Here is a 15812-nt window from a genome sequence, read left to right as displayed (position 1 = left end):
AAAAATGTCATGAAGAACCTAGGGATAAGACAGGAATAGAGGCGCAGACCTACTGGAGAACGGACTTGAGGATATGGGGAGGGGGAAGGGTGAGTTTTGACAGGGAGAGAGAGAGTCATGGACATATACACACTAACAAACGTAGTAAGGTAGATAGCTAGGGGGAAGCAGCCGCAAGGCACAGGGATATTAGCTCGGGGCTTTGGGACAGCCTGGAGGGGTGCGAGGGGGGAGTGGGAGGGAGGGAGACGCAAGAGGGAAGACACATGGGAGCATATGTATATGTATAGCTGATTCACTTTGTTATAAAGCAGAAACTAACACACCATTGTAAAGCAATTATACCCCAATAAAGATGTTAAAAAAAAAAAAATACTCTAGAAGGGATCAATAGCAGAATAACTAAGGCAGAAGAACGGATAAGTGACCTGGAAGATAAAATAGTGGAAATAACTACTGCAGAGCAGAATAAAGAAAAAAGAATGAGAAGAATTGAGGACAGTCTCAGAGACCTCTGGGACAACATTAAATGCACCAACATTCGAATTATAGGGCTCCCAGAAGAAGAAGAGAAAATATTTGGAGATTACAGTTGAAAACTTCCCTAATATGGGAAAGGAAATAGTTAACCAAGTCAGGAAACACCGAGAGTCCCATACAGGGTAAATCCAAGGAGAAACACACCAAGACACATATTAATCAAACTGTCAAAAATTAAATACAAAGAAAACATATTAAAAGCAGCAAGGGAAAAACAACAAATAACACACAAGGGAATCCCCATAAGGTTAACAGCTGATCTTTCAGCAGAAACTGTGCAAGCCAGAAGGGACTGGCAGGACATATGTAAAGTGATGAAGGAGAAAAACCTACAAGCAAGATTACTCTACCCAGCAAGGATCTCATTCAGATTTGATGGAGAAATTAAAACCTTTACAGACAAGCAAAAGCTGAGCGAGTTCAGCACCACCAAATCAGCTTTACAACAAATGCTAAAGGACCTTCTCCAGGCAAGAAACACAAGAGAAGGAAAAGACCTACAATAACAAACCCAAAACAATTAAGAAAATGGGAATAGGAACATACATATTGATAATTACCTTAAATGTAAATGGATTAAATACTCCCACCAAAAGACACAGACTGGCTGAATGGATACAAAAACAAGACCCATATATATGCTGTCTACAAGAGACCCACTTCAGACCTAGAGACACATACAGACTGAAAGCGAGGGGATGGAAAAAGATATTCCATGCAAATGGAAACCAAAAGAAAGCTGGAGTAGCAATTCTCACATCAGACAAAATAGACTTTAAAATAAAGAATATTACAAGAGACAAAGAAGGACACTACATAATGATCAAGGGATCAATCCAAGAAGAAGATATAACAATTGTAAATATGTATGCACCCAACATAGGAGCATCTCAATACATAAGGCAAATACTAACAGCCATAAAAGGGGAAATCAACAGTAACACATTCATAGTAGGGGACTTTAACACCCTACTTTCACCCATGGACAGATCATCCAAAATGGAAATAAATAAGGAAACACAAGCTTTAAATGACACATTAAACAAGATGGACTTAATTGATATGTATAGGACACTCCATCCAAAAACAACAGAATACACATTTTTCTCAAGTGCTCATGGAACATTCTCCAGGATGGATCATATCGTGGGTCACAAATCAAGCCTTGGTAAATTTAAGAAAATTGAAATTGCATCAAGTATCTTTCCAACCACAATGCTATGAGACTAGATATCAATTACAGGAAAAGATCTGTAAAAAATACAAACACATGGAGGCTAAACAATACACTACTTAAAAACGAAGTGATCCCTGAAGAAATCAAAGAGGAAATAAAAAAATACCTAGAAACAAATGACAATGGAGACACGACGACCCAAAACCTATGGGATGCAGCAAAAGCAGTTCTAAGAGGGAAGTTTATAGCAATACAATCCTACCTTAAGAAACATGAAACATCTCGAATAAACAACCTAACCTTGCACCTAAAGCAATTAGCAAAAGAAGAGCCAAAGAACCCCAAAGTTAGCAGAAGGAAAGAAATCATAAAGATCAGATCAGAAATAAATGAAAAAGAAATGAAGGAAACGATAGTAAAGATCAATAAAACTAAAAGCTGGTTCTTTGAGAAGATAAACAAAATTGATAAACCATTTGCCAGACTCATCAAGAAAAAAAGAGAGAAGACTCAAATCAATAGAATTAGAAATGAAAAAGAAGAAGTAATAACTGACACTGCAGAAATACAAAAGATCATGAGAGATTACTACAAGGAACTCTATGCCAATAAAATGGACAACCTGGAAGAAATTGACAAATTCTTAGCAATGCACAACCTGGCAAGACTGAATCAGGAAGAAATAGAAAATATGAACAGACCAATCATAAGCACTGAAATTGAAACTGTGATTAAAAATCTTCCAACAAACATAAGCCCAGGACCAGATGGCTTCACAGGAGAATTCTATCAAATATTTAGAGAAGAGCTAACACTTACCCTTCTCAAACTCTTCCAAAATGTAGCAGAGGGAGGAACACTCCCAAACTCATTATACAAGGCACCATCACCCTGATACCAAAACCAGACAAGGATGTCACAGAGAAAGAAAACTACAGGCCAATATCACAACACAGATGCAAAAATCCTCAACAAAATACTAGCAAACAGAATCCAACAGCACATTAAGAGGATCATACACCATGATCAGGTGGGGTTTATTCCAGGAATGCAAGGATTCTTCAATATACGCAAATCAATCAATGTGATACACCATATTAACAAACTGAAGGAGAAAAACCATTTGGTCATCGCAATACATGCAGAGAAAGCTTTCGACAAAATTCAACACCCATTTATGATAAAAACCCTCCAGAAAGTAGGCAGAGAGGGAACTTTCCTCAATATAATAAAGGCCATATATGACAAACCCACAGCCAACATCGTCCTCAATGGTGAAAAACTGAAAGCATTTCCGCTAAGATCAGGAACAAGACAAGGTTGCCCACTCTCACCACTCTTATTCAACAGAGTTTTGGAAGTTTTAGCCACAGCAATCAGGGAAGAAAAGGAAATAAAAGGAATCCAAATCGGAAAAGAAGAAGTAAAGCTGTCAGTATTTGCAGATGACATGATACTATACATAGAGAATCCTAAAGATGCTACCAGAAAACTACTAGAGCTAATCAATGAATTTGGTAAAGTAGCAGGATACAAAATTAATGCACAGAAATCTCTGGCATTCCTATACACTAATGATGAAAAACCTGAAAGTGAAATCAAGAAAACACTCCCATTTACCACTGCAGCAAAACGAATAAAATATCTAGGAATAAACCTACCTAAGGAGACAAAAGACCTGTATGCAGAAAATCATAAGACACTGATGAAAGAAATTAAAGATGATACAAACAGATGGAGAGATATACCATGTTCTTGGATTGGAAGAATCAACATTGTGAAAATGACTCTACTACCCAAAGCAATTTACAGATTCAATGCAATCGCTAGCAAACTACCAATGGCATTTTTCACAGAACTAGAACAAAAAATCTCACAATTTGTATGGAAACACAAAAGACTCCGAATAGCCAAAGCAATCTTGAGAAAGAAAAATGGAGCTGGAGGAATCAGGCTACTTGACTTCAGACTATACTACAAAGCTACAGTAATCAAGACAGTATGGTACTGGCACAAACACAGAAATATAGATCAATGGAACAGGATAGAAAGCCCAGACATAAACCCACACACATATGGTCACCTTATCTTTGATAAAGGAGGCAAGAATATACAGTGGAGAAGAGACAGCCTCTTCAGTAAGTGGTGCTGGGAAAACTGGACAGCTACATGTAAAAGAATGAAATTAGAACACTTCCTGACACCATACACAAAAATAAACTCAAAATGGATTAAAGACCTAAATGTAATGCCAGACACTATAAAACTGAAAACATAGGCAGAACACTCTATGACATACATCACAGTAAGATCCTTTTTGACCCACCTCCTAGAGTAACGGAAATAAAACCAAAAATAAACAAATGGGACCTAATGAAACTTAAAAGCTTTTTGCACAGCAAAGGAAACCATAAAAAAGATGAAAAGACAGCCCTCAGAATGGGAGAAAATATTTGCAAGCGAAGCAACTGACAAAGGATTAATCTCCAAAATATACAAGCAGCTCATGCAGCTCAATATCCAAAAAACAAACAACCCAATCCAAAAATGGGCAGAAGACCTACATAGACATTTCTCCAAAGAAGACATACAGACTGCCAACAAACACATGAAAGGATGCTCAACATCACTAATCATCAGAGAAATGCAAATCAAAACTACAATGAGGTGTCACCTCACACTGGTCAGAATGGCCATCATCAAAAAATCTACAGACAATAAATGCTGGAGAGGGTGTGGAGAAAAGGGAACCCGCTTATACTCTTGGGGGGAATATAAACTGATACAGCCACTATGGAGAACAGTATGGAGGTTCCTTAAAAAACTAAAAATAGAACTACCATACGACCCAGCAATCCCACTCCTGGGCATAAACCCTGAGAAAACCATAATTCAAAAAGAGTCATGTACCAAAATGTTCACTGCAGCTCTATTTACAAAAGCCAGAATATGGAAACAACCTAGATGCCCACCAACAGACAAACGGATAAAGAAGATGTGGTACATATATACAATGGAATATTACTCAGCCATAAAAAGAAACAAAACTGTTATTTGTAGTGAGGTGGATGGACCTAGTCTGTCATACAGAATGAAGTAAGTCACAAAGAGAAAAAGAAATACCATATGCTAACACATATATATGGAATCTAAAAAAAAAAAAAGGGTTCTGAAGAACCTAGGGGCAGGACAGGAATAAAGACGCAGATGTAGAGAATGGACTTGAGGACACGGGGAGGGGGAAGGGTATAAGCAAGGATGAAGTGAGAGAGTGGCATGGACATACATACACTACCAAACGTAAAATAGATAGCTAGTGGGAAACAGCTGCATAGCACAGGGAGATCAGCTCGGTGCTTTGTGACCACCTAGAGGGGTGGGATAGGGAGGGTGGGAGGGAGACACAAGAGGGAGGAGATATGGGGATATATGTATAGCTGATTCACTTTGTTATACAGTAGAAACTAACACAGCATTGTAAAACAATTATACTCCAATATAGATATTTAAAAAAACCCCAAACAAACAAAAAGCCCAAGTTTTATTAGAAAATATAGATGCAACCATGTAACATAATGGGTTACAGTATCTATTGTATGCAGATACCTTTTAATTAAGCCCTATATTCCCTGCGCAAATGACATCAAAACAATAAAGGAAATTAAAGTAGTCTACTCACGCCCCTCCCATGTGGCAGCTCGCTCACCTTAAGTTCCCTGCCCGCCCCCCCGCCCCCCCCCCCCCCCCCCCACTATATGCGCGTTTTTACAGCTGTAGCCATAAACATAGAGCTGTTCTGTACTCTGCCTCTCCCCCCTTTTCTATCTGTGGCGGTTATAGCAGCTGCATGTTTTCATCACTGCCCTGGCGCAGAGGTGCTCCCAAAGCCAGGGCATGACTGCAGGTGCTTTTCTGGGCCCGCCTGCCTTTGGCCTCCCCAGGCGGCCGCCTCCGGAAGCAGCACAGGGAAGCACAGAGGCGGCCAGGCCGGTGCTCCAGCAGGTGGCCCGGTGCCCAGGAAGATGGCAAGTGCGCCCAGCCCGCCAGGGCGCAGCCCACAGTCCACAGGCTCTCACGGAAGCTGGCATTCGTGCTCCCCAGCTTGATCCAGCTACCATTTTTGAGGTCTCCTGCCAGATTTGAATTTCAGACCGACTCCTGAGGTGAGAAAGCTGATTCGACCTTCAACAGAATGCTGAAAATCTGAACTTAGAATGCTGCTTTCCATGGAGAAACAAAAACCAGTGGCTACATGCAGCAAAAATCAGTTTTTAGTAACGGCCTTAGATGCTCAGAAATGTCAACATAATTAAAGTAAAAAACGCACAGCGCCCGTTCTACGTTATAGGAAAAAGGCAGCTGCGAAAGACGTTTGGGGACCCCTGGAGAAGCGGAGCAGGCCGTGTTCTGAGCAGTCCGACGCCCCACGCCCCACTGCTATGTGAAGGGAGGAAATGGGCCGGGGACTAAGCTGTGGTTCTACAGCTTAGGAAAGAGTTGTGAGGATCTGACCCCTTTAAGAGAAGACGATGGTAGCCGTATCTTACTTTTCTTTTTAATTAAAGTGCTGCTATTAACACAGACCCCTGAGTAAGGTTCTTGGCCGTCAGTGTGAGCTCAAGGGCCACTGCTGTGGCAGGAGCCTCACTGCTCTGGTGAGTCTGTCCAGGCCCGAGGCGGCCCTCACAGCCGAAGCTGTCCTGCAGCTCCTGGGAGGCTCACCACGAAGCACAGGCTCCCAGCCTGGGCCCAAAGGTCCGTGTCTGCGACACTGCACCCAGTACTTGCTGTGCATGTGCACCCAGGGAGTTTTCATCAGGTTCTTACTGACCCCAGCGATACAGTACAGACAGACCTCATTTTGTTGTACTTCACAGATACCGCGCTTTGTTTTGTTGCTGTTGTTTGTTTTTTTACAAATCGAAGGTTTGTGGCAACTCTGCGTCCATCGAGTCTATCAGGGCCACCTTCCCAAGAGCACTTGCTGATTTCATGTCTCTGTGTCACATGTTGGTAATTCTCGTAATGTTTCAAACTTTTTCATTATTAGATCTGTGATCAGTGACGTTACTATTGCAAAAAGATTACGACTCGCTGAAGGCTCAGATGATGGCTGGCATTTTTTAGCAATGAAGGGTTTTTAAATTGAGGTATGTATATATTTTTCAGACATAATGTTATTGCACACTTAATAGACTACAGGAGAATGTAAACGTAACTCTTTTACACACTGGGAAACCAAGAAGTGCATGTGATTTGCTTCGCTGCTATGGTCTGGAACTGAAACCACGGTATCTCCGAGGTCTGCCCGGAAAAGCACGCGATCCCACGTGGCAGAAGGGCGGGGTCTGCTCACAGCCTTCATGCAGGCTCGAGCGCTGAGTGGCCGGAGGAACCCACACTCAGGTGCTTTTACCAACCACGCTTTGCCCAGAACACAGGCGTGGACTCTTGTTTTAACTCACCTCGACGCTGAAAGGATTTTCTTCCACTTTCCCGACTTCTGCTTCTGGCAGGGGATTTTTTAAGGTTTGTAAAAATAAAGCTGCTTTCCTTTTACGTTCCGCTTGAAGCTGCTTCTCCTTCGATTCCTTAGACGCCTGGGCGAGCTTTTCCCTGGCAGCGGCTGCCAGTCGGTCCTCCAACTTTTGCTTTGCTTAAGGAATAAACAGAAAACAAGACGTTTAGAGCAAGCAGTACCGTATACACCTCTTGCTATCTTAATTTCCACGGGCAGTAAAAGGGTCATGAAACATAATGCAGTTATTTTAAAACGTGAATACGATACAGGTTTCAGGGAAGGCCAACAAATCGGGCAAACAATTCTCAGAGAATTAGTTTACGATGCTTTTACTATTGGTGCTTCTCACATTTTGCATTCAAAATCGAAGTCAGAGAGTGGCTGGGATTCCACAGCAGTGAAACCTGAAATGATGAAAACCTCGGAATGGTTCTCATAAACATGCGCCCAAATTACCAGGTAAGGAACACCGTGAAAAGTGTTTTATTCCAAATGATCTGACACACGGTTCAGTCCACACGCAATAAATGCAGATTTAGGTACACATGCATGAGCACAAGTGTGCTCGCGGGGAGCAGCACAGCGCTAGTTCCCGAGAGCAGGGCATCCTGTGGTTAAAGAATTACCTTCCATCAAGGTTGTGTGATCTGTTTGTGTATACAAAGAAAACTTCATTCACAAAACCAGTTAGAACACATAAATACTGCAAACGCAACTGTTAATTCACTACTTTAGCGAGAGCAGAACAGAACTTATTTTGGAGGAGGGGCAGAACGCGACAAGACGTTCCCCACAAACACTGCTAGCCATGCGTCAGAGGCAAGCGGTGGCCACACCGTGACCCCTGAAGACGAGCCACAGCCTGAAAACCAGCTTGGGCCCCAGCACCTTCAAGGGTCCGATGGTTCTGCAGGGAGATGGCCTCGCAAAGAGGCGTCTCCCAGCTCGGAACACTACCCCGAGCTGGGCGCACAGGCTGAGCATTTGCCCCAAGGCTGCCATTAAAGCCTTCTTGGCCACCCTCAGCTGATCCTCTGAAAACAAATCGCCGAGGGCACCGCATCTGAGCTTAAGGAACAGCAGTGCTCCTCACTCCACAGAGAACTTCTCAGGTGAGCCAAAGCAGCCCACGGCTCCCCAGTGGTTCTGATTTCCAAAGGCTGGAGACTCTAGCTGGCAGCCTCGAAGTTTTGGCTTAGTAGGTTAATCTTGTATTTATGTACTTTTCTTTTAAGAAGTTTAAAACATATTGACAAACCTTGCTTTGCTTCTAGCTCCTCCTGGGTAAGTTGAGGCCGCTTCTCCTCAACAACTACACAGGGTGGGGCAACTGCCGGGTTAGTGATTGTAGCACTACTAGAACTTTCTTGGCCTTCTTTGCTTTCTTCATCATCATCACTGTCATCATCTAGCTTAACACGATTTTTTTCCAGGGGAAGTAGATCATTTTCTTTGGCCTTGATTGCAAAGCTTATTGGAGCAAATGAAGCTATTGAGAAAAGGTGAAAATGGTAATACATTTTTAAGTAACTGGAAGCACAGAGCAGAAATCTACACGGGCCCCACCATCCACACGAGCACCAGCTGGCGCAGCAATGTCTTGAGTGGAGCCACATCTTACGCAGAGGGAGGTTCTAGGGGCCGCAGGCAGTGCCTGTGACGTCAGAGGGCATTTAAGAGGACATCACACGCGCTGAGCCCGATGGAGGGGAGGGCGGAGCACCGGCTCCATCTCGGGCCACATCGGGACGCACACACTGAGTGCCAGCTGGGTCACTCTATGGGCAGATGGTCAATCTTTGTCGGTGTTTTCCTTTGTTTTCTGGGCTCAGCGCATCACTGAGTCTGCAGAAGTAAGCATATGATGGGACTCCACTATTAACAGGTACTTCTAAAAAATCCCAACCATATAAGGTAACCTTTTCTTACAAAAGCAAGCTGCAGAAACTGTTCCTTTATTCAGCAAACGTTTGACTGGGTGCCTACTTTGTGCTAGGCGTCACGTCAGACTATTCTCTGCACCTTTAAGAAAATCTTAAACCTAGTGTAACAAAAATTTAGGTGGTTCAATTTTTCTCTCCTAGAATATCTGGAAATTTTAATTGAAGAGAAATACAAAGGCCCCAAAGGAAACAATCTTCTTCCCCTTCCCCCATCTACTCAGCACTCACCGGGTCCCTGCGTCCTCAGACTATGGCAGATGGCTCCTAACAACACCTAACTGGTTGTAATGAGATACTTTATTTTTAAAAACCATGTGTTATTACTGATGAAAGCTATTCAAGTAAACCACAGCGAAGGGCAATGTCAAGTGCAGTGCAAACGGGCTGACTCTGAGAGGGAGGTGGATCTAGATTACCGAAGGCAGGTTCTGATGTGGCTATAACTGTGGAGGTGAGCTCACCCAGCTGCCCCCGCCCTGGGCTTCTCTGCTTTCAGCATTTTACGGTTCCAAACCCAAGTGTGACTTGAAGCTGGTAAATAACCCAGATCTTTGACATATAATCATCTCTCGTCAATAATGTCTCAAGCTACACAGCACACCCCAAGATGTTAAATGTTAGCAAAGTGATATTTTATAAGTCAGAATGAAAAGGGGGCAAAATCAGTCTCTGTGTTGATTACGCAACGCCATGCACTTGCCCTGGGCGTGGTGCGCTGAGGTCTACCTTCCTAACAACCCCCAAACAAAGTATAGCACGGGGTGGAAAGCACACTTTGCCGGGAGAGTCAATATTAACCATTTTACCGTGGTTATGTTAAGAACGGCCCTTATCTTTTGGAGATAAATGCGATCACACTGATGGATAAAATGCCATGACGTTGGGATCTGCTTCAGAATATCCTGGGGGTGGGCTGGACTGAGAATTCTAAGATGTGTCCTGCGTCGGCCACGGGCGCTGGACGCTAGCACTGCGTGTGTGACTATTACACCAGGCTCTGTTTCTGTACTTGTTTGAAATTCTCCGTAAGAAAATACTTTCATAATATTAACCGTTTATAGCCTCTAGTAATATGGTCTCTTTAAGAACAGAGTCAAAGAAACAGAGAAAAGAAAACTTCAGTTAAATGTTAATCAAAATTACTCAAGTTAACTTGGGCTAAAGTATTATATCACAAAATAATTTTAAAACAATTACTCCCAATCTCTTCCTCCAAATTAAAAAATATGCAATCAACAAATATATTAAAATGAAAACTTCTGGAACACAGTTTAATGCATGTCGAATACAGTGCCAAACAGCACCACTGTTTGATACATACTTTAAAGTGATTTAGGGACTTCCCTGGTGGTGCAGTGGTTAAGAATCCGCCTGCCAATGCAGGGGAACACGGGTTCGAGCCCTGGTCTGGGAAGGTCCCACATGCCGCGGAACAACTAAGCCCGTGCGCCACAGCTACTGAGCCTGCGCTCTACAGCCTGCGAGCTGCAACCACTGAGCCCACCTGCCACAACTACTGAAGCCCGTGAGCCCTAAAGCCCATGCTCCACAACAAGAAGCCTGCGCACTGCAATGAGGAGTAGCCCCTGCTCGCCACAACTAGAGAAAGCCCGCGTGCAGCAACGAAGACCCAACGCAGCCCCCAAAATAAATAAATTTATATTAAAAAAAATAGTGACGTAATAAAAGAACTGACTAGTGTGCAGAGTCTCCACGCCTCACCTCACTTAACATCTGCAACCCCCGGAGGAGGCAGATACTGTCGGGCCTCCCCATTTACAGATAAGGAAACTGAGGCTCAAAAGGTCAGCCAGAAAGCAGGGGATGAGGGACTATTCTCTTTGGAGAAGTACTCAATTACACAACTACTGCTTCTACCTGGAGCCTTATTTGCAAGTCGCCTCACAACACGTGAAAAGCACCTCCTGCAGCCTTCAGCGTCTCCTGTTGTGTTAGGCATGAGCAGCGGCTGTGGAGGGGCCCCTCTCCCACTCCCCGCTCCCGCACTGCGCTCCAGCCCCGCCCTGCCTTCTGCCCGGAGCCCTCATCCTTTTCTCACGCCTGGCTTTCTTGCTCTTCTCATCTCAAATGAAGCCTCTCCTCAGACAGGCCCTGCCCGGCCTCTCTCCTTCACGCCACTCTTGACGTTCTGTGTTGTGTGTGCGGTCTGGTTACCCCGGAGCCTGGAGCGGGCAGGACCGCAGGACTAACGTGGCCCCGGTGTGCACTGATGCAGAGTAGCCTGTGCTCAGGAAACACGCGTGAGTGAGCCGACGGCGCCCGGCCCTCCACCTTCCACATCGAATATGCTTCCTTTCTTAAGGTATCAAGTTTCATTACTAACTTTTAACTTCTAAGGTAATACACATTCTCTATAGGAAATTTTGAAAACACAAGTGAACAAAATGAAAGACCAACTGCTATTCAGATACGGGAAAGAAATGATCTGAACACAATGGTTCCGAGGCACGTACGTGTACATGTGTACAAACACACGAAAAATGGGACCATGCTTTATAGCCTGCTGTTTTCACTTAGTGAGCGACACCTTTCCATACAAAAAGTTCAGACATCTTTCCATGTCAACATACATCATTTTAATAAATGGCAATAATATTTCTTAGTATGGACATGCCAACTGATTTCAGTCTCCCATGATGGTTCCCAATTTTTTATTTTTAAAAGCCCACGAGCCTTGGGAGGAACACCTGGTCGAAACGTCCTGGTGAGCCAGACGTTTCTAGGAGTGGGAGGGCATCCGCATTTAGGGTTTGGTCCCCATCATTGGGCTCTCCCCTGGAGAGGCCTTACTGACAACACTCCAAGGACAACGCACGAGTGAGGGTCCTGCCACTTGCACGCTCTCTGTTACTTTCTAACTTTACCAAATTGGAGGCAAAGAACAGTATCTTGTTAGTGAGGATATATTTTAAAAGTTTAGGACTTCCCTGGTGGTGCAGTGGTTAAGAATCCGCCTGCCAGTGCAGGGGACACGGGTTAGAGCCCTGGTCCAGGAAGATCCCACATGCTGCAGAGCAACTAAGCCCACGTGACACAACTACTGAGCCTGCACTCTAGAGCCCACGAGCCACAGCTACTGAGCCTGTGTGCCGCAGCTACTGAAGCCTGTGCTCCGCAACGAAAGCCACCACAATGAGAAGCCTGCGCACCACAATGAAGAGTAGCCCCCGCTCGCCGCAACTAGAGAGAGCCCGTGTGCGGCAACAAAGACCTGATGCAGACAAAAAAAAAAAAAAGTTTATTAACTGACCAACTGTTTTCCTTCTTTTGTGAACTACCTTTTCATGTCCTTTGTTTTCCTACTGCAGTGACTTTCCTTACTGATTTACAAGAGCTCTTTCTATAGCAAGGACTTTGACCTTTCTCTTCTGTTATATTAGCCATCACTGGCATCCTGACATTTGTCTTTCAACTTTATACAGGCCCAGTTCCCATCAGACCTATCTTTCTCTATCATTCATGGCTTCAATTCTTAGAAAATCCTTTCCACTCTGACTAGAAAAAAATTACCTTTATTTTCTTCTACTTCATGATTTTATTTTTTATGTTTAAACACTTAAATCTATCTGGAATCACTATAATTGTCAGAGGTAATGTGAGAGTCTTATTTTTTTCACAATGGAGAGCCTGTTTTTGCAACGTCAGTTATTGTCATACTAGGGAAGCTTTATCAAAAAAATCTCAGGAAATGTTGGTGCTTTTCCAGCATCTGTTAGCAAGGTAAGGCTGTCCTTGGAGGTTTTTCTGGCGGGATGCCGCACTGGGATGGCTGCAAGGAACCGCACCTGCTCATACCTGCTCTCACTGTTGTTCCAAGCTTGCTTCCAGCTGCGGTGCTAACATCTGGGTTTCCCAGGGGTCCTGGCCTGCAGACTGCTAAGCTTTATGGGGTTAAGGTGCTAGGGCTGGAGAGCGTCCTAACTTTCCATCTTCGGGCTGTGGAGTAGCTTTAATCAGACAGGCTTTCTCTTTCTTGAGGGAAGTTGCCGTGACCGTAACTTTGTCCCGGCCTGCTGCTTTTAGAGCATCCCGCTGACCAGTTCCCTAAATTCTTTCAGGCCTACAGATCTGTCGTCTTACTGCCTCTCTCGAGACATTTTAGCAATTGATCAATATATTTTCTTAGACAATTTTTTTCAGTTGTTTTCAAATGTATTCAAATCTAGTTAAATATATTGTTCTCGTGTACTTAAAACATACCGTGTCTTCTCTCTCATTATGCTGTGCATTTGCTCTTTTTTCTGTATTAAACTTGTACGATGATGATAAGTTTTACTGGTCTTTTATTATATCCTCACCCACTTCTGCTTTGATTTTTATTGATTCTCCTTTTCTTTTCTTACATGCATTTTTTTGTTTGTTTTTGTTTTTTTGCGGTACGCGGGCCTCTCACTGTTGTGGCCTCTCCCGTTGCGGCCGGACGCGCAGGCTCAGCGGCCATGGCTTACGGGCCCAGCCGCCCGCGGCACGTGGGATCCTCCCAGACCGGGGCACGAACCCACGTCCCCTGCGTCGGCAGGCGGACTCCCAACCACTGCGCCACCAGGTAAGCCCTCTTACGTGCATTTTATAGAAAGTTTCTTCCTAGGTCCTTGAGCTGAATGCTTGCTTTGTTTTCACTTTCTCTTCACCAACATAAGCACATGAGGTTGTAGGTTTTCTTTAAGTTTTCACTGCATCTGATACGTCTGGATAATATGCTCACTGCCCCCACCTTCTCTGACTGATCAATTTCAGGGCGCTGACATGTCTGTAAGAACCTTTGTCCTCCAGCATTCAGAACACTTTTCATTCAGAAGTTCAGATAGATCTGAACTCCCTGGCATTTAATGCTGTAGATACACGTCCGACGCGCCAGCCTCTGCTTTTTCTCCCCCGTGAAGGACAACCTGTCTATTTTCCCATCTGGATGCTTTTCCTTACATCTCTATCCTTTCCCTTGGAAATTTGAGAAAAATTTTGAACTTGTTTTCTCACCCAGTCTGATTTTTAGTGTTTTTATATTTTAAAATTTGGCAATCTTTTTCTAAACAATCTTCTCCAGATGTCAGATTATCGGTTGCACTAATTCTATAGTACCTTTAATTCTGTGAGAATACCATCGGAGACTAAAAGAATTTTCCTGTCACTTAGTAACTGTTTCCAAGGTGCCCACGTGCCCCGAGGCCCGGATCGTGTTCTCCTGAGCTCCTGCCTCTTTGCGGAGCCGAGACTCTCTGTCTCCTAGTCCTCACCCTGACGGAGCTGAGGGTGGGGTGCGTGCTTTCGGACACCCGCAGCTCTCGGGTGCCTCAGGCTCAGAGGGTACGACGAGGGAAGCGGCGAGTGAGCACCATTTCGTCTGCCGAATCCCAAGGCGCTTGCTCCCGGGAGCGGGGAGGGCGCTCCACGCGGGGGCTGGCCCACTGCGCCCCGACCACACCCTGTTGGGGCCCCGCTGTCCCCTGGACGCTCCTGGTGGAGCAGAAGGACGCTTCTGGCCTTCTGCCCGCCCCCTTCTTTGGTTGACAGTGGTTCCCCCAGGGTCACTGCCACTGAGTCCCCAAATGTCCTGCTCTTTCCTATGAACTGAAGTCCAGGTGGCCTGGCCTGTCCTTCTTAAACATGAACAGTACCTCCCCCTGCTTCTGGAGCAGTAACTGTTTTTACTCTCCTTACTAATACATTCCTCTGGTTATTCCAATGAGAGCTGAAGGCGGCTGGGAAGGGTGAGAGATTAAACACGTGTGCTCAGGTGACCTCCTGGACTGAGAGGCTCACAGGCACTTCCATAAGTTTCCCAGTTACCCATCTGGGTCATTTGGGTTACTCCTGATCGCCATCTTTGTATCAGAAAAGGCATCTGTACGCACAGAAAAGGCCTTCCTGCAATCCTGGCCCGTCTGCCCGTCCCGTGTCTCCTCTGCCTTTCCTTTGAACCCGGGCACTGGCTCCTGCACTGCCCGGCCACGCCCCCTCCTCCACTTCAGGCCACCAGCTCCACCCTGAGCCCCCACATGGCTTCTCTGCCTCGATCTTCACACACTCACCATACTGCATGAAGTGATTCCTCTGATCTAAGCTGCAAGGTGTGCTGTCCCTGTTGGAAGCCCCGGGAGCCGCCAGGAAGGCAGAGCCCCACGTGCTGGCCATGGTTACCTGGGCAGGTGTGCCCCCCTTGACACCCGGCTCCCTCAGACTACTTCCCGTCTCTGAACAGGCCACACGGCTCAGACCACGCCGTCCCGCCTGGGAGCTCCTCTGGCTCTGAACCCTCTTCCCTCTGCACAGCCCTTCTCATTCCCACCTGGTGCAACTCACTGCTTCTTCACACGTCCAACCACAGAGTTCTCTGCTACTGTGCCTGTGTCCGCTTTTTTTTCTTTCTATTTATTTATATTTGCTCTTTTCATGTATGTCTGTCCTGGTAGATGAAAAACTCCTCCCAAGAACATAAAAGGTAACTGAGGGGCTTCCCTGGTGGCGCAATGGTTGAGAGTCCGCCTGCCGATGCAGGGGACATGGGTTCGTGCCCCGGTCCGGGAAGATCCCACATGCCGCGGAGCGGCTGGACCCGTAAGCCGTGGCTGCTGAGCCTGCGCGTCCGGAGCCTGTGCTCCGCAACGGGAGA

General features: G+C 45.2%; 1 protein-coding gene across 4 annotated transcripts in view; it reads right to left on the bottom strand.

The window, feature by feature from the left end:
- Window positions 1–15812, bottom strand: part of SFSWAP (splicing factor SWAP) — an 87645-nt gene that overhangs the window by 33569 nt on the left and 38264 nt on the right. For all 4 annotated transcript variants that reach the window (XM_032654489.1, XM_032654486.1, XM_032654487.1 and 1 more), the window contains 2 exons: window positions 8497–8727; window positions 7183–7373 (listed from right to left, as the gene is read on the bottom strand). In XM_032654489.1, the coding sequence (XP_032510380.1) occupies window positions 7183–7373; window positions 8497–8727 (422 nt within the window). The remainder of the gene's footprint in view (window positions 1–7182; window positions 7374–8496; window positions 8728–15812) is intronic.

The sequence above is a fragment of the Phocoena sinus genome, chromosome 14 (assembly GCF_008692025.1).
Source record: "Phocoena sinus isolate mPhoSin1 chromosome 14, mPhoSin1.pri, whole genome shotgun sequence".
Lineage (NCBI taxonomy): Eukaryota > Metazoa > Chordata > Mammalia > Artiodactyla > Phocoenidae > Phocoena > Phocoena sinus.
The sequence above is the reverse complement of the archived record's forward strand: the minus strand, read 5'-3'. Positions and strand labels throughout refer to the sequence as shown.